At 44.5% G+C, this 22,856-nt stretch overlaps 1 protein-coding gene across 27 annotated transcripts in view; it reads right to left on the reverse strand.

The window, feature by feature from the left end:
• Positions 1–22,856, reverse strand: part of ABLIM1 (actin binding LIM protein 1) — a 300,499-nt gene that overhangs the window by 30,493 nt on the left and 247,150 nt on the right. For 14 of the 27 annotated variants that reach the window (XM_043597630.1, XM_043597622.1, XM_043597642.1 and 11 more), the window contains exons 7-13: positions 21,709–21,796; positions 18,256–18,314; positions 15,716–15,799; positions 5,974–6,051; positions 5,094–5,249; positions 1,822–1,857; positions 788–917 (exon numbers count right to left, since the gene is read on the reverse strand). In XM_043597630.1, the coding sequence (XP_043453565.1) occupies positions 788–917; positions 1,822–1,857; positions 5,094–5,249; positions 5,974–6,051; positions 15,716–15,799; positions 18,256–18,314; positions 21,709–21,796 (631 nt within the window). The remainder of the gene's footprint in view (positions 1–787; positions 918–1,821; positions 1,858–5,093; positions 5,250–5,973; positions 6,052–15,715; positions 15,800–18,255; positions 18,315–21,708; positions 21,797–22,856) is intronic. The other 13 variants (XM_043597635.1, XM_043597643.1, XM_043597641.1 and 10 more) reach the window with 1 other exon arrangement.

The following is a 22,856-nucleotide window of genomic DNA, read 5'->3' on the forward strand; positions in this document are numbered from 1 at the left end:
TGTGCAGAACAAGAAGCTTAACATGAAGTCTTCGAAGATGTACACGGCCACCAAGTTTGTCTAGAAGGCCAGAATCTCCTTGTGGGAATCTACTTCCCAGAGAACCCTGAATCCGTGCTGGGATCTCCATTCTTCTGTTCCACACATGAGACACCCACCAATAGTCATAGGGACTACACTGTGCATAGTCACCTGAAGTCCACAACTATTTGATACTCTCTATCATAATATGTCTCTGTTGTTTTTCTGTTTTCCAAGTCTGGCTAAAAATCTAAGGGTAGAATGGATCTGAAAAGTTATCAAATACAACCCTGAGGTTGTATATAATACTTCCTTCTAGAAGGTGCTTACCCCAGCATGCTTAGTAACACCGTGTGCCTGGACCAGGGAAACACAATAAACACACCAGCAAATGGCTAATGCTGGATTTTAGATGATGCTGATGTGCCTAAAGGGTGCATTGAATTATTTTCTTTGGAGATCTTCATTCTAAGTCTCCAAGTGATGGGATTTTCTTCAAGTCTAAAAATATTTTTTTAAAAAGGCTCCCTTGATTCTTGTTGTTCACTGTCAAAATGTAATTATTTAATAAATCATAATGAATAGAACCATAAAATAACACAAATTGTAGTTGGATTTAAGTGTTGTGTTTTTTTTTTTTCTGGGAAAAGAAGAGATCTATTTGGCAGCTAGATTCTTAACACACTGTCAGTGGTGGGGAAAAGAAAAATCACACAGCCAACACAGACTATCATATAGAGTGAATCTCGGGAACAGGTGCCCTTACCAGGTCTGTGAAAATGCTGGGGAGAGCGAGACGTGGTTGGAGTGTAGCTATGGCGGCTGTAGACGGGGGAGTTGATGGAGCCCTGGCTGGTGGACCGGTGGATCACCCGGTCCCGAGCATCCTGGTAGCCCTGGAAAGAGAGTACGAGAAAGCAGGAGCGTAAGACACTCATTCACGCTATCATCAGGTCCAAGGAAGTCAAGTTCTACAAAGGCTGCCCCGGAACTATCACGCCTGCCTGTTCATGTGCACATTTGAGGGCCATATCCTTAAATACGTATGCAGAGGAGCATTCTGTGGTTAAAGCACTTTGTTTGAAACCAGTAGTACCCGCATTCGGCCAACTTTTAAGAAGGAAAATGATAAATCCCAGTGTCGACAGAGCTCTGGGGAAAGTAACTCCGACGGTCACGTTTATACTGTGCTTTTCGGTTTTACAAAGTGTGTTCACATACGTCATTTCATCTGATTTGTGTAACAAGGAAGGTAGAACACAAGGGCTGACCTCCCTTGTCCACAAAAGCAGAATGTTTCAGAGCAGGCAGGAGACCCCTGTGTAGGCGTGTAGCTCATGAAGGCAGAGCCCGCTTCAGGACCAGCCTCCCGGCTCTCATCTTACTCCTTGTTCTGACTGCCAGCCCACACTGTCCCTAACATTGATCTGGTGACACTTTAAGTTGATTTGCCTGGAGAACAAGCCGGTAGTGGCCTCAGACCCAGGAAATTCTACTTCCCACTTTGTGAAACATCTCCCCAGGAAAAACAAAAAGGGATCTTCAAATGGAAAAATGCGCTCAAAGATATCTACCATACCACCACTTACAAGGATAAAACTTCCTCAACAAATCGGGGAATAATTAAGTGAATCAGTCATATCAATTCAACGGAATAATATACCACCACTAGCGTTTTACAGACTAGTGGTATTTCTGTTGTGGTTTCGTTGAATGTCCTCCTTCAAAAATTCCAGTCTAGGAAAGGTCCAAGTTATTCCCCAAATCCCACCCGTTACAATTTTCAAAAACGGTACTTACTTCTGCTGATGGAGTCGGAGATAAAGTCCTTGGAGACTGGAAGAGGAAAAGAGAATTTAAAGTCACAGCGCGTGTTAATTCGTTTTCGGTTTCCTTAGCTGTTTATCAGACTCACCTGGAAACAGTATTCAAACTCCAATGCCAGCTCCCTTTGCCCATCCCCTCTTCTGGTTCAGTGAGTTGAGAATGGGGCTCAGACAGGGACACGGAAACCAAGATTCCGGGAGGCTGGCGCACATCCCTGCCTGAGGACGGTGAGTCCTGATAAATAGGTTATCGTGCTTGAGATGCTTAAGCTACACAGATTGGAACTACTCTCCCCTCTAGGCTCAAACTATGCTCAATTTACTAGTATGAGTCACCGTGTCTGCCCGAACACAGACTTCTATAAACGTGGCTGTTGACTGAGGTACCACCACGGCAATCATGTAAAATTGTTTGCTAACCGGCTAGTAATAACCAGGTCTGTGGCATCGAGCCCTTTTTCATTGGGACACCTGTAGGACTCACTCCCCTTCCTCGTGAGGTCTCGACTCACATGTGGTGCCACACAGTGCTTTCTGTGACTCCTATTTAAAGGAGCGAGCCGGCCCCACCTGCTTGTTCCTCACTCTATTTCATTTTTCGTCTAGCACGATACCCTGTACGCCTGTATTAGGTATCGTTTGTTGTCTGTCTCCCACATTCCGCTGCAGGCTCCAGGAGGGCAAGAACTCTGCCCCTTTACGACGCAGTATTCCCAGTGACTAGAGAGGCTCCTGGCACGTGTGAGGTGCTCAACAAATATTTCCTAAATGAATGAATGAAATGTTTACAATTAAAATGCCAAAAGTATTCAGATAGAATGAAATGTAAACGAAGCACCTGGCCAGTGGTGGACGTCTCAGCTTCAGAATTTGCCTCTTACGCCCAGTTCGCAAAAAGCACTTGGGCTCTCTTGCGCTGTAGATTCTTCGAGACCCGCGGTCTCGGCTGCAGCGACAGCCTATCCCTGGGGCGTCTTAGCCGGGTGAGGATGGGCCCCGTGAGGGCAGGAGCCAGGCCTGACCCTGCTGACAGAGGCTTCTGGATCTTCCCTACTCATGCCTTCTGAAGGCACAAATGGCTACACAGAATGTCAAGTTCATTCCTCCGGTGCTTCTAAATTGGCACCATAGGGATTCTTTGGGAAACGTGTTAATAACAACTAAAGGAATAAATAATCACATAGCTTGTAAAGTTTTCTAAGTCGCAAGATTTCATGTGTTGGGGAAGAGTTCCCAAATATGTCTGATTTCTGATCCGGGGCCATCCTCCCACCGAGATTCGGTCCTCAGAGAAACGCACAGGTCACCACACCGGGTAAGGACGGTATCGATGCTGAGATCCCCGCTATGAGAGAAGCCAGCATTTCTGTCGAGCACGTACGTGCCGGGTACTGTTCTAATCGAAATATTTCACTTAATCCTCACAGAAGTCTCTGAGGCAGGCATTAATTACTATCTTGAGTTTACACATGACACTGAAACACGTACTTTTCCCAAAGTCGTACGGTTAGTGAATATCGGAGTCTGACTTGAAACCCTAAAATGTGCGCTTCAAAGCCCTAACTTTTGGCGCTTGATGTTTTATTGCTCAAAACGGAACCGCTGGGAAACACACACACATACCCCCAAAACCTAAAACGCCGTATTACAACTCACCTCCCCCCACTTATCTGACTTGAATATTAGCAAATTCTCATCCACTTGCTCCAGGACCAGCTCCTGCGCACTCTGTTCAGGAACTTTCCTTTTTCCTTTATCCCCCTATGCAACTCTCCAGGGGCCAGTGGGAACTGAACAACGCAGGCCAATCAACCTGCATTTGAACAGCTGTAGATGCAGTTACAGACATGTGACCACTAGGGGGAACTACACGGAAATGGATACCCCTCCTGCCCCGGGGGCCATTTCAAGGCCGAGCTATGCTCTGGAATGAAACCCAAACTGAAACATAAGTAAATAAAAAGAACAAGATATATTACAGTTATGAATAAATATAAGCATCGGTATAAAACAAATACTCTATGTGGATATGATTGAGGACAAATTAAACAGAATCACCGTGCTTTCACGGCTTTTTTTTCATCTAAAATCTCAAAGCGCCGTGTGCTGTTCAATAGTTTACAGTCTGTTTTAACCTTGGTTGAACAGCTAATTTCAGTTCGGTACTCGGGCAACATCTCTCTGATTGGACTCAAAAGAGTCTACAGATGATTCCAATTTTCAAAATAAAAAGGGAAACAAGTTTAGATCAAGTTGAAAATGCCAGAGGAAACAGACCAGAGCCCACATGACTCAGGCAGGAGGTGAGAGCTGGGAGCCCCCAACCCTGGGAAGGGATGGGAAGGACCCTAAGGGGCTGAGAGGCTGTGCTCCAGCCTCTGGACCATTGATGTTGGGAGAGCATGAATAAGCCCCAAGGCCACAGGTAACGACTTCAGTTGTAGCTGTCACTTGCTGAACATTTACCAGGAGTCTGGCTCGGCCAAGTGCTTTAATAGATGAGTTTATATGGATTAGTTTTAACAGATACTAAATTATCTAGTTATTATATAGATATTAACCTTTAACAGTTTATTTAATCCTTACTAACATCCTATGAGGTGAATTCTGTCATCCTGTTTTATAGATGAACAAACTAGGGGTCAGAATAGTGGTTACACGGCCAAAGTCATACAAGCAGCATGTGGGAGTTCCCAGGTTGATCCCAGGTAATTTGATTCCAGAACCCTGGCTCACATCACTGTGCCATATCGCGGTCTCCCCCTCTCTACTCTTCCTGTTCTTGCACATTCTAACTGTCTTAAGGTGCTGCAGACTGTAGCTGTCATAATTTAGGGTGTGTGTTCTCTTTCCTCATGATCCCCGTGAAGAGACTTCAGTTTGTCCCCAGATCGAGACCCCAGAAGACTCTCCCTCCATTATTCCGTCTGCCCAGCTCACAGATTCTCCCCTGACAACCTTGACTTCCTTCCCAGCCTGCCCGTTCTGCTATCCCACAACCTAGTACTAACGCTTATTCAACCTTCACTGTTTTCTCTGGCTGGCCCACTCTTTCACTCCTCTGTCACCTCCTGAGCCCAGGGATGGTGTGATAGGTTTTTGGGTACCTCAAAGCTGGTAGGGAAGTCTGTACATAATGGGCAGTCCAAAGGACCCTCTGGCCTTATTTTGATTCCAATCAGTTTTTCTTACACACGTCATAAAAGAGAGGTTGTTGTATAACTCACAGCTTCTAGAATTTATTACCTCTCCCAGGCTCTGCCTCTCCTGTTTGTCCTCATAGCCCGAAGTGTAGAAAGGCTCATAGGTAATAAGATCTGGACGTTCGATATCATATATTGCCTTGACCTTGGGAATGGCTGCTAAATCCTTATAATCCAGGATTTCATTGTCCACCTTTGCCTGGCAAAGTTAAACAGAAAGAAAAATTCTTCTTCAGTCTCATTTCTTTGGGGAACTATTGTTAGTACATTTCACATCCTGCTCAAAAGGTGAAGACCTTAAAAATAAACAAAACCCGAAACATTTTGCTTAGTTTTAAAAACAAAAGCATTCTGCTTTAGAAAGTTGCCAATTTATACCATATATTAATCATTTTTTTTTTTAAGTCATCAGAAGCTTAGGAAAAAGTCTATGCAGAATAAACCAAGTAGAAAAGCCTAAAAACCTTCAGGATAATTTTCCTAAATTTATTACAGACATGGAAAAGCTCAAACAGATGGTCAAAACAAATCCTCCCAGATGGCTAAAAACAAGAACTGCATATTTGATCAACTAAATATTTAAATACCTTTGCGGCAGAATTTAAGAATACTCAGTATCAGCATTCTGGAAGGTATAATTAATCCCCAAGTATCTATACCCACTTAGGCACAGCAATTTTTAAACTCCTGCATAGCATTATTGCATTTTATGGGTCACTGACATTGATGGCCACATTCGCATATCAATTTAATTACCCGAAGGAAAACATGATTGAGAAGGCTGATCTTCAAAAATGAAAACTGGATCTCATAACAGAAACAGAAGTCATTTCCAATTATTCTATTTTGGATTACCCCCTCCACTATCACAATCTGCTACTTTACCTGCCCCGGAAGCATCTTTTCCAGAAGCAAATACTTACATAGATAGTATGACCTGGGGAGCCAGGGATACTGGAACCTGGTCTAGAATAAATGCTTTCAGAGGAAGTCCTGGTAGGCTGTAAAGTAAATGGCACCTTGTAAGATTTCACACCATGGCTTCAGAATCAAGACTGGCCTGCATCCCTAGCATTTACTGAACACTAAGCTGGCTAAAAAAAAGATTTGTGACTATTCCGAAGAAGGGAAAATATAACCTAGAAAGACAGAAAAAGGAGAAGTGGCTGTGCAATCAGCCTTGAAAATGCATTTGGGGACTTTTCCTTTTACCGTCTCTTCCTGGTCCCCTCCAATGCCTTCTGGCTCTACCGTCAGGCACACACGTTTCCCTCCACTTCTGTTGCCACAACCCCAGCCCCAGTCACCACCTCCGCTCATCTGGACGATTCCAATGACCTTCTCTGCAGGTTTCCTGCCTTTGTTCTTGCCCTCTTCAAATCCCCTGGAGCCCAAGGGCCAGAGAACTCTTTTAAAAACAGGGTTTAGATGGTTACTACCCTGTTTTTGGCTTCAGCAACCATTTAGAATGAAGCCTCAGGGTTTTGCTTCTGCCTTCCTCTCCCCTTTCTCACTCACTACCCACCATCACTCATGGAACATGGTGCACGTCCCTGCTTCAGGGTTCTTATCTCAGCTCTTCCCTCTGCCTGAAATGCTCTGAGCCCCAGTTTTACTGGATTTTTTTTTTCCTCCTTCAGTCTTGGCTTTAAATATCACCTCCTCAAAGAAGCCCTCCCTGATCTCTCAATCCAGAATGGTTACCCTTATCTTCTCTCAGTGTTGCTCTTAGTTTTCCCTCATGAATACAATTTATAATTCCCATGTTTTTTGCTGGTGGGTTGGTTGGTTTTCTGGATCATGTGTATTTTCCTTACGAACTTTAGTTACCACCTCTGACCTCACAGGACATGCCTAATGTTTCATGCAGGTAAGTAGAAGGCGTAAATATTAGTTGAGGGAATGAGCCAGAATTTGTCGTCTGTAAACACTCGGTTTGTGGATACTTGACTCACGTTAATTCCGTGACTCCAGCCTATCCCCACAGTCACTGAGTCACTGAGGTAAGGTTAGTGGCTGGCCACTCAGAAAGAGAAAAGAAACCAGACTTTATAATATATGCCTCGAGGACCCTGAGAGTGAGGGGTGGTGACGGTAGTGGGCTGGAAACGTATAAAGTAGGGTTAACTGCCTCCCACCCTGCCCAGCACATTCTGGAAAGCTCTGCAAAGAAAACCCAAGGACTAGTCTTGAAAGACTTGCTGCCCTCTGTACAGATACTTCTTGGAGATGAAAATTTGCAGTTCTACATTAGAAATGGGATTTTTCCTCTTCGGTACTGTTTCTACTGATATTTGTCACCTTGAACATGAGTGTAACTGAGCCAAAAACCTCCTCGAAAAATAAGGATGTTGCATCACTACGTAATTCACGTCTGAAGTAATGAGAGCAAACCCAGCCGGCCAAGTCAAGTCAGGCAGTGATTAGACTCTAATAAAATTCACTCGAGGGGTGTGAAGTATCGTTCTCATGTCTTTGAGATACTCAGGGTGGAGAGGGGTTGGAGAAATCACATTGTGCACGCTGGCCCACTGCTTCTGGTCCCCTTCCCCCAAACCTGCCACGTACAACTACCTTCCTCCTAGACTTCAATTTTCAAATCACGTGCCTATCTCGATTTGAGGAAATTCTCAATTCTAAGTATACAGAGAAAGGAAGGATTCACATAACAACGCTACTCAAGAAGCCCAGTTCCTCCATCTGCTTCCCAATGAAAGGTAAGGGTGACTCAACCAAAGCGTCGCCCTTCTTTAAAAAGAGAGGCCACCCCTTAATAAAGCTGAGCCAGGACGCCTCTCTGTGGGGGAACTGTTCACTACAGGTAGCCCTTCAGCTTCAAGTGGCCAGGAGCGAAGACGTGCCAACTCAATATCAGAATGAAACCTTGGTAAGTAACCACCCAAGAATATTAACAGGAGCTAACGTGGGTCGTCTGCTTACTATGTGGCAGGGTCCGTGCAGACCATCTCCCAGGCTTGATCTCACTTCAGTCTCCTCCATAACCCCTTGAGGAAGACATCTGTTTTACAGATGAGGAAGCAGGACGCGGGCCCCAGGCTCCACAAGTCCTCAAGTGTCCGGATATGAAGCCAGACACCCTAGAGACGGAGCCCAAGCTCTTAGCCCCTGCACTACAATCTCCCCCCTATTGGAAGGTAAATGCCGCCATTTATTTCTCATTAACACAGCTATGGGACAGATGAGAAAAAAAAAACAGAAAAAAACTGGAGATCAACTACCAGAAGAGTCTGCCAACTGAAAATGTTTTCATTGCCATTAACGCCAGAGGAACCCTGCTGTGGCTCACCGTGTCGGGGTGCGACAGGAGAGGGTGCAGTATGGGACAGCCAGACGTCTTCAGTCTACTGGCGTTGCTATGACAAAGTATTGTTTTCATTAACAATTAGGACATTGTGTGAACAGCCAAGGAACATGCTGAGCTTTGGGGTCTCGCCCATGTCAGTCACCCTATCTCTGCCAAACATGGGTCAGGGGACACTTTCTGCCTTTCCCGTAGTGATGCACCTGGGGATGGCTCTGAGGTATCTTGCTCCCTCGTGTACTGCACATACGGAGAGGAATGTCGCTGGAGAGCCACATGAACACATGCCCCGGACGGGGTCTGTAATGCTCTCTTCCAGGATGAGGAACTCCATGGAAGAGAAAGGTCCCTTGGCCGAACCAGCCTGTTTCCGTTCAGGCTCTCTTTCTGTCCTTCTTCACCAGATTAGGGAACCTGAGTTGTGCAGGTTCCCTCTGAAGCATTCGGCTGGTTCATTTGCACCATTAATATGGCGGAGCTCAAGGTTTGAAGGGTTGTCGGTCGATCTGAATTCCCGTCAAGTCCCATTTCATTCTTCGGGGTTTTCAGATCTGAACCACCTCCATCTGGCATACACCTGCCCTGGGTTCTCTGATTCTAAAATACATATTTTAGATTTTTATAGGCAGACAGGGTTCAAAATCAGTTCGGCTATTCGCCAAATCCAATGATGTTCTGGCTCTTGTGGAGATACCAATCTTCCGTGAGTACCTTCAGACCATGTAGCACTGGGAAATGCTCAAGACGTCTCCTGGAGGTTCAGAAACTTCTCCTTGTTTCATTGCATTTACTGTTGCTGCTTTTGTTTCGTTCTGGTCTCCTAACCTTCCTGTAAACTCTATTTCCATAGGAATCCTGCTTATGGGTTGAGTTACATCCTTCTTTTCTTACAATGGCCCTTCTTCCTTCTGTTTTCCTGTCTAAAATGAAATAATGGGAGAAAACACAACTGTGTAGTATAGGACAGGGGGGTGAAAAGGCTGGTTTTGGGTCAAGAAATTTGGTTCAAATCCTGGCTTCCCTACTTGTGTGACATCAGAGGAGTTTTCCTCTTTCTTTCCTTTCTCGCGTTCTCTCCGTTTTTCTTTGGACTTTCTTGAGCTTCAGCTTCTCATTTATAGAATGGAGGAGAGGGTACTAACGCCTAATAGAGGGACAAAGGAACCAATAGCTACAAAGCTTCAAACACCCTGCCCAGCATATGGCAAGTACCCACTTTCAGCATTTTCCAGACATTGGACATTAGACTGGATTTCCTAAGTCTGTTCATCTCACATAGTTTAGGAGAGCACTGCCTGTTTTGCTCTTCACGATAGAATAGTCCTTTCAAATGTGAGCTACATGGACTAGATGTCTCTAGAGCTGTCTACGGCTACTGCACTTGCATACTTTCCCATCAGAACTCCGATGTGTCAAGTATGTCGGACGAACAAACTGACAAATGCCCTTCCCCTTTTCGGAGAGCTCTGTGAAGTGACTGTACATCCTTCGGCGATGGTGACTTCCTGCTTAGGTCTCAGCTTTACCGATCAATGCCCTTTCCATGCCTGATGGCAAAGACCTTGCACAGGCCTGTCTTATCTGCCAGAACGGTTCTTGGTTTGCGGCTTCTTCAACTATGCTCAAGGCTTAAACAGCACACGTGAATTCTTGCCTGTTCGCCACAGTTCCTCACGGCTCCTGAAGCGTACGTACGTGCTCCACCAGTGGAGGTTAGAGGTCCCTCCTTTACGAAGATAATAAGATTAGCTTTTAAAACTGAACTATTGTTTTGGGTGTTTTTACAGGGGGTCTTTTAATCTTAAAATATTTGGAGTTCTACATTTCAATGCTAAATGTCTCGAGTTTGAAACAGGTTGAACTTTTTAAATGAACATCTTTATTTTTAAAAGAAACCCTTTTGGGGTGCTTGTGTGGCTCAGTTAAGTGTCCGATTTTGGCTCACGTCATGATCTCACAGTGAGTGAGTTCTAATCCCACGTCGGGCTCTGTGCTGACAGCTCGGAGCCTGGAGCCTGCTTCCGATTCTGTGTCTCCCTCTCTCTCTCTCTCTCTGCCTCTCCCCGACTTGCACTCTCAAAAATAAATAAATGTTAAAAAAAGAAAAAAAAAAAGAAACCCTTCAATTCTTTCAGCTGTATTTTGCCCCCTGATTAACCGATAAATAACTTGCTGGGCGTCTCTGAGGGCCGAGACAGGTTCAAAAGGCACACAGCTATCTTCTAATAGAGCAGCCCAAATCTACTCCAATTGAAACTCATTTCACTTGAACAGCGACACCTTAACCACCACGCTTTCCCTCTCTCAAATCCCGCTGACGGTTTCTTCTTTACCTGGAACAGAACCCTAGTCTCACCGTGCTGGGCTACAGCAAAGTTTTACAAGAGGATCCCCATGTCCACAGATGATCCGTATATGCAATTATTTAACCTACGTTACTATTTCAACCTGTTCTGGTATCCAGGTCAACAACAGTGACCCAGCAATTACTAAACAATAGCCCGATGGGTCAGCAGGCTTTGGAAGCCTCTAGGAGAGTTATGAGGAACTGAAGTACTCTCTTGCCTACACTGCTCTCCCTTGAACAGTGCCCAGGTTCACAGCATCGACCCACTGTGCGGGGGGAAATCCACGTGTAGCTTTTGACTCCTCCAAAACTTAATTATCAATAGCCCACTGTTGAGCAGGAAGCCTTACTGAGAACATCAACAGTTGAATGCGACATGTTTTGTATGTCATATGTGTCACATACTATATTCATACAAGAAAGTAAGCTAAAGAAACGTAATTAAGAAAATCCCAAAGAAGAGAAAATGCATTTACAGTGCTGCAGCATATCTGTGCATTAAAAAAGTGTATGAGTGTGCCCATGCAGTTCAAACCTATGCTCTTCCAGAGTCAGCTGTATTATATAGGAAGGTAATTTCAAATGTGTATCCTCAAAGGTATGCCCATTTCTGTCCTACAGAGGAAGGAAGCAGGATCTGTGATTAAGCTATTAGAAGCTGATGCAATTTACTTATTTTCCTTTAAGCACCTTTTCCTTCATGCCTTATGGAAAAACCCAATTTGAAAGCACAGTGGGAGAGTTCGGTTCTTTTTTTTTTAATGCCATCTTTGGAAAAAAAAAAAGGCGAGAGTGGAGAAGGGACAGTAGATAGAGAAAGGATTATAGACTGGCTGTGATGTCTCAAAGGATTTTTCTTTTTTTTTTTTTTTAATTTTTTTTCAATGTTTATTTATTTTTGGGACAGAGAGAGACAGAGCATGAACGGGGAAGTGGCAGAGAGAGAGAGGGAGACACAGAATCGGAAACAGGCTCCAGGCTCCGAGCCATCAGCCCAGAGCCTGACGCAGGGCTCGAACTCACGGACCGCGAGATCGTGACCTGGCTGAAGTCGGACGCTTAACCGACTGCGCCACCCAGGTGCCCCACAAAGGATTTTTCTAATAAAATTAGGCAAATAATTGAATCTTTATTTTGGCTACAGAAGGAAGGGAACTTCACTGAGAACCTTCTATTGTACGTGGTTGTCCACACTCATACTCAGCAAGCAAAGGGTCCATATGACCTACGTTTATTTCCCCAGCACATGTTCAGGGACTCACTTTTGATTTCAAAATCGTTTTTCATTTTTCTCAAAAACAAAAACAAAAAAATCAACCAAGAGAAGTCTCACCAGAAGACTAGTAGTGGCTCATTCCAATGGGGAAGAGAAAAACCCCACGGCCTTTGATCACTTATAGTAAACACCCGTCTTTTGAAAACACCCGTCTTTTTGTTTTCTGCATGAAATCTTTTTTAAAAGCCCTCTAACTACCTTGCAGCTGACTTTTCCTCTAAGCCTTGACTTGGTCCATCTGTCCTACCATTAAAAGGCACAGTCACAAAGTGAAAATCACCCTGAAGGCATCTTTTTATGTTCCCATCCAGCTCTCATCATTCTACTGACCATGAAACACTTACCAGAGCTCTGCCTGGTGAAGAAGCAGAGAAATTATATTTTCCATTTGCTTTCATTACGGGCCACCACAATGTCTGGTCCCCTCTCAGTCGGGGGGTGCTGGAAAAGCTCTCTGCTTCCCTGCCCTCCCCCCCCCCTCTTTCAGCAGGAGCAGGGGTGCAACGACTACCCATCTACTTTGCATTCCCCCGAAGCCATGCTCTAAGAAGGGAGAGAACTACAGGCAACTGGCAGCCACAAGGGAAAGAGTTTATGAACGCCTAGGGGACAACTAATGATATAAGGTGACTGCCACCTTATACGAAGTGCTGCTGTGATTGACAGTACCTGCCTTGGGTTTTTGTCCCAGTTCACTAGACAAGGTGGTGATAACAGCTGCAGAAGAAGGAATACTTTTAAAATCTACACACACTGAGCGTTCAGTGCTAAGTCCAGAAAGGGTGAAATTAACTCCTTTGGAGAAAGGAACTTTATGTTTCAGAGGAAGCAGGAAGGACCGGGGGCACACATTCCCTTCTCTGCGGTGTGACAAATGCCATCAGCCTTTACTATGGCCAAGAGCCTCAATGTCTTTTTGCTATAAGTCATAGCCCCTAAACATACTCCTGAATTATAAAAACACACCAAAGAAGAATGAAATATTCGAATAAAGTGAAAGCCTGGAACGAGGCGGTATGTTATTGTAGTGATGCTAATAAGACAAAAACCAACATTGTCCCTTTGAGATGTATGTACAGATTCTAATTAGCTCTTTTTAAAAAAATATACACACACGGTACATGTTTGGTATATTATAGGTTTGCAGGTGCATACGTTATGCTAGGGAATGTTAGTTTCAAAAGACAAAAATCTCATGCCCATTTTGTACGGCAGTCCGTTCATGCTTTAGTCTCCAAAGGCACATCAGAGAAGCTCCTTTTAAGAATATAGCAAATGATCCACTCCAGATTATTACAAACTGAGTCCTGGGAATATCATGTGCTTTGTCTATAATGAATTACAGCAGACATTACAAAGGTTAGTACTGAGTTTTACCTATAGACAAAATTTGCTATATAAAACTTTTCCAAGTAAATAAGACTGGAACATGTCTTCCTTAGGTAATTTTCTTTTCATCATTTTCTTTTGCCTATACCTCAGCATGAGGAAAGAAGGAACGATAATGAATATAACAATTCATTATTATATAAATAATGAAATGTCTTTCCTCCTACACATTTCCTCCCGGGGCACAGGGTGCTGACTATCCTGTAGGAGTACAGTTGGTTTACCTAATAACTAAAAAGGTTTGATATTACTTGGTGAAATGAGCCGCTTGTATGAGGCATCTGAAAGATCAACATATCTGTGTGACTTGAGTTTCCAGGCTTCTTCAAAGTGCTGGTGAGCTGTTCCTCAGTGGCCAATGGGTGAAGGGAGACCTTGTCAAATGGCCTATTTCTTTGCCAGGTCCCAAGCTGTTTACAACTTTCTGTGATGGAGCTCAAGCTGACTTCATTGAGATTTATGGCTGGATAATGGGAATCAGATGTCCCTTTTGAACAGGATAGGAAGAGAGTGGTTATTAAAAACAGAGCTCTCTCTCTCTCCTCTAACTCACCACTGCTTATGATGCACCCCATCTTTAAAATTTAAGGGTCTGGAGCAAACCAAGAATTTCACACTTGATGATGGTATTTTTGTTCAAGTCGTGAAAATGCATCATTTGGCTATAGCCTTAGGCTAACAAAATAGAATCCTATTTGAGTTATCATGTATACTTTTGGGAAAAAGACCCCAAAACCGTTGAAAAAGCAACTTCTTGCCAAACGGAGGTACTATTTGCAGTGGGGGGCAATCTTTGGCTGTTGTGCTAGATTCATGAGACTAGAACTTCATTGCGTGTGAAAACCCTGCTACTGGAGCTGAAGCTTTAAGACAGAATGAAGATCACGTGACAAATGCAAGTTGGAGAGCAAGCTGCTATCATGGGCCAACACCACGTAGCCGAGGCCTGGAATCTGCAGTTAAATCTTGCCCGCTGATGCCCGGGGAGCCTTGGGCTGACCTCCTGCTATAGATGAGGAAACTGAGGGGGTTGATGTCTAAAAGGTTTCTTTCCACTCTAAAAATATATGCTTCTAACTATCTTCCAAACCGTTTAATAAAAGAAGGTAAACTTTTAATAAAAGTAGACTGAGCAACACCTCTCAGCCTTAGTGCCGTTCTGGCAGGCATACACGGAGCCCAGGCTAAAATGCTCTAGTGTAACCTTGAACTGCTAGCAGAGCTAAAAACTGGGTTTCATCTGGGCAGAGAGAGGATTGTGGAAAGTTATTATCATTTCACAGCTTTCAGTGGGTTCTCAAGACCCCCACGGAAGATATTGTGTGTGTGTGTGCAGGAAGCACAGTCTCCTGCCTCACTGCTCATCTGGAGGGCTGGCTGAGCTCTCGCCTTGCTTCTGCGTCGTCCTGCGGGGCATGCTGCTCTCCTTCTTACCCCAGCGGACTTAGTCCGTGTGTAATGCTCCTCTCCTTCTGCTTTCCTGACTTCCTCTCTGATGTCCGGTGGTGTGCTGGAAAGAGCATGAGTTATGGGCTCAGAGACCCGGCTTCCAATCTCAGCTCTACTCCTGACCGGTGGTGTACCTCTGGGGAAAGTACCTAACTGTGATCGGTCTCAGCCTCTCCATCTGTAAAATGGGAGTGAGGATAGCTACCTCCCAGGGATTCTTAGGGAGAGCAAATAGAGTACATTTAAATCCTTTGGCCTCTGCAGAGTAGGTGCCTGGTCTCTCGTTTCCTTTCTCCACTTCCCTGCTGCTTTCTTGAGATGAACCACTCCCTACCCAAGCATTGCGTTCCCCCAGTTCCATGCTGCTGCGATCCCCCTCAGCAGCCCCACCCCTTTCTCATCATGTCCGTCCAGGCTCCACAATTCAACTCAAGGACCACTGTTCCCAGGGAGTGCCCCTTGGGACCCTTTCTCTCACCTGACACGCCTTGGTCTGGGTGATGTGCTTCTGTACCATTTTATAACGACGTGTCTGTCTTCCCTGCTATTCACCAGCATCCAGCCCAGCACTAACTATACCTGGGTGCCTGGCAAACATTTGTTCAACGAACAAATGTGTGAACCCGGGACCCAAAGGGGAGCTTCTAATGTGCTCGCTTTAAGGAAGGTGACGCTTTAGCCAGTACTCTAAATGAAAACAATACTGAGAGAAGAAAACAGCCAGAATCGGAATGTGAGATGCACTCTGTGGGGTGAGAAAAAGCATCTGCCTCTGCAGGAGCCGGAGAAGTTATGTGGGACTAGCAGCACGGGGACGGAAAGCCACAGAAGCCTGGGGCCAGGACAGCGGCTCTAAGCCTCAGCCTTAGACACAGTGCCAACCTGCAGAGACGGAGACCGTCCTGTGCGTCGAACCAGACTTTTGGGATAAGAGAAATCGGATGAAGAACGATGAATGTTTGGCGGCTGCCACAAAACATGAGACAAGGAAAGAATGAACAAAGAAATACCCTCCATTTAGAAACACTGCACAAAAAACAACACAACACAAAACCTTTGGGAAAACAAATTTGATACTAAACATCAAGTGGCATCACTTTAGAGTTGGGGTGTGTGTGTGTGTGTGTGTGTGTGTGTGTTGGGGGGGCATGTTTAAAAGCATATTAACTGGCCTTCAAGTTACAGTTTATTTACCCACATTCTAACTTCCCATGATTTCTTTCCATTTATTTTGGCTGAGACATTTTTATATATGAAGAGTAAGAAACCAGTGGAGCCATTGACAGATATCTTTTAGACTCTGTCATTACAAACGCCCTGTGAGTTCTTAAATACCAAGAATGTGGATTACTCAGTGGGGTGGCAGAAAGAGTCTTAAAACATTTTCATTTTGCTATGGTAACTGCACTGATGTGACACCCTGTGAAAGGCTTGGAGATCTTGGCTCAAGGTCTGTGATTTGTAGACACACCCTTAAGAGAGCACAACGTTTACTCCCTTATTCAAAAACTGATTCCCCTTTCAGCCCCAAGAGCGTCAGTCAGCAAGTGCCCCACTCCGGGCACACAGGGACCTCCTCCCCTCTGGAATGCTCCATCCTTCGCACTACTGAGCTTCCCAAAGGTGAGCGAGCTGAGGGCTGGCCTGACCGCCCAAGTGGTTGAATGTTGGCTTTAGGAGAAACGTTTTGGAATTTTCTGGAAAACTTTACTAAAGGAAGAAAAACTAATAGCTCTTCTTGGCCAGAACGAGTAGAAATATTTCACCAGTTGTTTTCATAAGCTTATACAGAGAGTTCTATCAAGATGCAATCAAGAGTGTTTTTTTCTTTTTCTTTCTTTTTTTTTTTTAATATTATTTTAGCAACACTATCTGCAAACTCAAGCAATCCTTACAGGGAAAAGACGCACATTCCATGTACTCTGGTCTCATTAACATTCTTCTCCTCATGTCCCAAAAGAGTTCATCAGGGATGAAGTGAAAATGATTATTCAAAAAACTGAAAATAACACTGTAGAGATGGCATAAAGTCACTAGCTACTTGGGTGGTTTCTGGGCAGCAGCCCCAAGCTACACTATGAATTTTACATTCTTACGATAAAAGTGACAATAACTATCTTTCACGGTCTAGGATTTTATAAAGATAACCCATTTCCAAAGCATCCATGGTTCCTCCAAACTCGCAGACTCTGGTGCCCAACATGGGTGACCATTCCAGCGGGCATCAGCCTGGTCGATGGACTTGAGGGTTACACCCACGTGTTCAAGCTGGAGTTGTTTTGTAGAAACAGAGACCAAAGCCATCCTGGTATTGGTGGACAAATTCCTTTTCAGTTTGTCTGGGTTTTACTCAGTTATTCTGAGAAAAGGTGGGGTTTTTTTTTTGTTCTCCTCCATAAAAGTATGATGCTGATGGGATTACAATACATAGCTGCTGATGCCTACCAATGGCAATTCAAGAAGACGTGACACCACACGCTAGAGTTTGGCTTCCAAAAGCAATTCAGACCATTATTTTCCCTGAGATGCCAAGTGGAGCAGAAACTAGTTTTTCCAAGGGTTGGCTAAACCAGGAGGCTGTGGACTGGGATCCAGTGTGATTATTACTCAGGAAATATTTCACAGTCCAGGGGAAAAAACTAGGGGCCTCCGAACAGGATACAGATAATGATGATGCCTTACACGTGTGCACAGCTCTTTGCTTCTGAAACAGATAAAATAGTGTCACCTAGAGGTGTTGTCAGGCTTGAGCAAGGCCGGGAAAAGGTTTTAGAAGGGAGAGATGAAGAGCGTCTACCCTTTTGCCCGTGTGCTCAGTGTTCAGGGATAGTTACTAAACCATTCTGATGTCCCCTAAGAGTTAAGTTACAAAACCATCCAGGATGCTTATTCACATTGACCCTTCTGGGCTCATCATTATTTCCCCAAAGATTTTATCCGACAAGCCGTCAGCTTCTGGAGACAGAGGCCCCTCGGTGAATTTGGATTTAAGAGGTCAGTAAAATGCACCAGGAGCTAAGCACGGATGCAGAATTTGGGTTGAGGTGGTACATTATGGACCGAAGTACAAAAAAGTCAGGTGAGGTCACCAGATGTTGGGCCTAGAACTGGATGAATCATTTTTTCACGTGCGTATGGTTTGATTTTTCCCTTGAATGCTTTCCTACGAACCGGACTAGTGAGGCAAGGCTTACTTTCTCCCCAACACGAGCGTTTGGAATAAAAACCACAATCGATTTAACGAAGGAGGGAAGGGAACTTCCTTCTCTGGCTAAATGGTCTTTCAGCTTGGTTTGTTAATGAGAGAAAAAAAAAGATCATGAGAAAGTAATTTCCCCCAAATTCCAGCCCTGAAAACTAGTGACTGTGACACTGACGGCCAATAAACGCAGCTGGCATTACAGCTCTAATTGTCTCCTTACCCGCAACTTTTCCTCCGTCTTGGTAGATTGCTTACAGTCGGGATGCCAAACGGTGGAACCTGGAAAGACACAGTGCCCCGCAAAGAGTTAAGAGAAATGGAAAGAAGCCATAGTCATATTAGATAGAACTTCAGAGAATGGCTCAGATCCTTCTCTCCCTAACACAGGGGAGTGTTAAAGCCCTGTGCCCAAGTGAATTATGACAACTCCAACCTCCAGGTGAGTCTTCCTCATCCAGTCTGAGCTTGCTCTATAAAGGTCATAATTCTAGACCACTATGGTCTAGACCATAATTCTAGACCACTACCTGGGCACACGTGTTTTGATGGGAGAGATGTTTAGTTCTTGACTGAGTGCTGTTCTTGTTTTGGGCCATACTATTATCCTTTCAAAGTCATGTCTGTGTGCTTCCCATAAGCTGCGTTGAATTTGAGTCTAAGTTACAAGCCATGTTTCTAGAACATCCAAACAACTAAGCAATTTAGAGGGGAATAAAGCCAAACCATATCCAGAAGCAAAACTCACTGAATTTTTTGTTGATCCAATGATACTTGGTCATCTACAAAGATAGGGAAAATCAAGCCGACTAGTAGAAAGGTTGAAAGTTATGGTACAAATGCAGAAGTTTCCTTTAACTTTTAGCCCTTTAATTAACCAAAAAAAGCCTTCGCTCTGAAACGAGTGGAAATACTACCTGTCATTTTCTGTTTCGGTGTCAATGCCTCATGTTCCCAGAGGACGAAGCTCTTCCGTGGATGGTACAAGTATCACAGAACTAAGCAAAAACACTTATATCCACTAGAAAACTCTAGTAAGAATCCACGCCCGCCTACATGATTTTGTATACCTAGATATATATGTCATTTATCCGGTTGTGGCAAAGACCTGTATGTAAATCCTATGTTTACACAAGGCTACGGGCAGAACTGAAGGACTTAAAAAGACTTGAGCAGGGGTGCCTGGGTGGCTCAGTCGGTTGAGCGTCCGACTTCGGCTCAGGTCATGATCTCACAGTTTGTGGGTTCAAGCCCCACATCAGGCTCTGTGCTGACTGCTTGCTCAGAGCCTGGAGCCTGCTTCAGATTCTGTCTCCTTCTCTCTCTGCCCCTCCCCCACTCACACTTTGTCTCACTCTGTTTCTCAAAAATAAATAAAATGTAAAAAAAATAAATAAATAAAAATAAAAAGACGAGCAAATGAAGTTACTAAGGTGACAGCAGAGAGTAAATGATACGAATCTGTTCAGTCTTGGTATGAATATTAGACTTCCCACATTTCACTGTTAAATCTTTCTCTCTTCAAGCAACAAACTGTGTGTCCTCGAAAAGTCACTAAAGTACCTCTTGAGTCATTTTATACCACTGAGCTAAAATAGCTAAGATAATATTAATGCCAAGGATAATACCCTTTATTACCAGAGGACTACTTTAATCCCTCTTTAACAATCATTTCTATCTTGCTTTACCCAGAGCCAAAAAATAAACACTAAAATAAAATAAAAAGAAGAAAATGAAACAAGCCAGATTCATAGTCCCGTCAGCATTAACATTTACTCGGAGGCTGGCCACAAAGCGCAGGAAACCCGCCCAGTGTGGAGAGCTAAGGGGCAGGGGTGGGCTCACGGACAGCATTCGCTGTGAAGGTTCTACCAAGCGGGAGTTGTTGGCCAGAACACTGGGTTTGCACACAGCGTCACATTGTTCTCCAGGGGTCAGACACACAAGGAATGTGACTCAGGGAGAATATGAGATACTGAGGAAGACGAACTACTCATTCGCCAAGGATGTGTCGAGAGGGCAGGCAAAGAGTGCCGAAGCCCAGCTCCAGAAGATGTTCAGGACAACCGCTGGAGTTCTGAACACAGCCCATCTGGACGGGTAGTTGTTTATTTGTAGCACGAACGTGCTGTATTTGTGCACAGCTTGAACCCACTCCCTATTCAGGTCCCAGAACCATGTGCACGTGCAGAGCTGTGCCCAGAGCCTTTCAGTCTCAGGGTCTCGCGGACACGGGGTTGACACGCACTCGGTGTCTTTGTGTTTGCGGGCTGCAATCGACACACTAAAATCTAAAACAAAGCCTGGACACCAAATGGAGAATAAATCTGCTCCATGCTGAAAATGCAAAGCGACACCTGCCTATCGCTACACAGATTCACAGCCTGCCCCCGGGGAAATGTGTCATATAAAGTCCACATGAGACCACGGATTTGAGAGCTTGTCACTTGCTTTCATCGGGCCCTTTAAAATTGAGTGGCGTCTTAAGTCAAGATTTTCCAGAGTGATCATTAAAACGAAGGGATGTTTGGGTTGTCCAGTTCTCCTACCGTGAGCACTTTTTAGAGGACGGTAGCTAAGGCTTTGCTTTAATACTCAAGAATCTTTTCTGTAGACTTTTCTTAGTTGTATAAGAACAAGACAGAGAGCAAAGCAAACCATTCATTAAAAATACACATAATGGTACGTGCAGAGAAACAAAGAAATGAATGTGAAGGCAGATGAGACCCAGTAATTACCAAACCGAATGAGTACCAGCTCTCATGGTTCTTGCTAATTTTACTGATAAGCCCTTGTCTATTTAACGGCTCTTTTTCCAGCTAAAAATAGAAAAATGTTTGTGCAGATGGTGCCGTTTGACTGGAAGAGAATCCTTCCCTAAGCTTCTCTCTGAGAAGTTTCAGCATTTTAGGGGAGATAAAAACTAGTCATGGTTGAACACTGGCAATGTTTCTCAGAATGATTTTCGATGAAAAAAAAAACATCTAATGGCCCTCTGGTAATAAAAAAATTTCTTCGCCACCAGAAATCTCTCCATTTCTCTTTCAGGGACTCTGGGTATGTTCTCTCTCCTTCTTTTGCCATCTCTCTTTCTTTCAGGATGAGAGCTATGCTATCTTAATGGGATGAAATACTTCTGTGATGCAATTCACCAAATATTGCACCAAATTTCTTCTTCCTGAAAGTGTGCATAAGAAAGAGCCGCCTGCAAGGGGCGCCTGGGTGGCTCAGTCGGTTAAGAAAGAGCCGCCTGGAGCTTGCAAAAAAAAATAAAATCCTTCTCGCAGGACAGTGAAAGAAGCAAAGACCAAGTAGCATTTAGAAATGCTTTCTTTTTGCCTTTTTTCCCAAGCCTATTCCTGGGGGGAGGGGGCTGGAAGGAGGTGTTGCTGATTTTCATCCTTGCCTCACCTCCACGGCACCAAACATCAAGTCCTATTTGTTCATTCCAGAAGCATCGCATTCCTTTGTTCAACAGACTCAGGGGCTCACTGCCAGCATGCCCACTGCTTGGCTGATGAATACTAATTGCTGAGGTAACTTTTGGCCACGTTCATTTTGGATCTGGGGAGCCTTGCGGCTAATGAAAGGCCTCCTTCTCTGAAAATGAGCAGACAAAGCAAGGTTTTCTTTCCTCCGGTGGGGAGAACTTACTGGCTTCTCGAGCCCATCTTACCTTGAAGATACATTTCCTCTCCTTCTGTGAACATCTGGTTGCACCTGCTGCATCGTGCACAGCTGGGGTGGTAATGTTTGTCACCTGCCTGCAAGAGAAGAGGTAGGGGCTCTTAGTTTACACCCTGTCACAGCTCTCAGCCTCTTTTCTGGACTCGGGATTTGGAGGAAAAAAAGAAACAGCTGAGGCGGGAAAAGTAAGTGCCCAGTTGACCAACGCCTCCTACGTCAACAGCCCTGGAAGCTGAGGCCGCCCCATTAGAACAGGAAGGGGCTCACAGACCAGCTACTTGTGCCTGGATGATGGGGCAGCTTTGCTTCTCGGGGTTTCTGGAGCCCGTTTGTCCCCTGGCCTGGGTACCCATGGATGGTTGCCAGTGACTCGCCATGTGCCTGTGATAAGCCCACTCCATCTCCAAAAAACCCTACCCCCACAAAACAACACCCAAATGGAGGCGAAGACTAATATTGGTTTGTATTAAAGCAATAAAAAGACAGGATTCCCATATTTAGCAGGTTTTTTTGCTTCCTTAGCTAAACTGTCTAAAAATAATAAAATCTAGCTTGCATCAAGAGGAGAAAAACCATGGTAAGAGGCATCATCCACAACTTTTACCTCAGAAGGACCCCAAAGTCTCTTCTGTGTTGCTTACAACGATCTTTTATCAAAGTCTTACATTAAGTGGTTTCTGAAGAAGGCACTTTACTGAGGTTGGCCCTGCATTATTCATGAGCATTTCACATTCCTGAATATGACAGATGCCAGCACAGCAGGTGTTGACTTCCCCAAAGCAAAATGTCACTGGACACAGGGACAATTCTCCAGACAGGTGCCAAGTCACATTAGAGTCACGCTCCAAATGCATGCCTGACAAAATGAAATCTTTTTTATCACTTAGCAAAAATCCTTACCCCCTAAAAATTACCAAAGGTACTCTGCGATGAAATCATTTTCTCAACCAACCGTGCAACACTTCTTTCGCATGGGCCACATGCAAGGCAGGGCTGAGAGCACAGAGTCAGAAGTAGCTGCAACCCTGCGCCTGCATGAAATCTCAACAGGAAACCAGAGGTCAGGTAGTGATTCCTTTCTCACACCCTCCAGTAGAAACTGCAAAAGCCACTTAGCAACCAGAGTGTGAGATGCTG

This window comes from Prionailurus bengalensis, chromosome D2 (genome assembly GCF_016509475.1).
Source record: "Prionailurus bengalensis isolate Pbe53 chromosome D2, Fcat_Pben_1.1_paternal_pri, whole genome shotgun sequence".
Taxonomy (NCBI): Eukaryota; Metazoa; Chordata; class Mammalia; order Carnivora; family Felidae; genus Prionailurus; species Prionailurus bengalensis.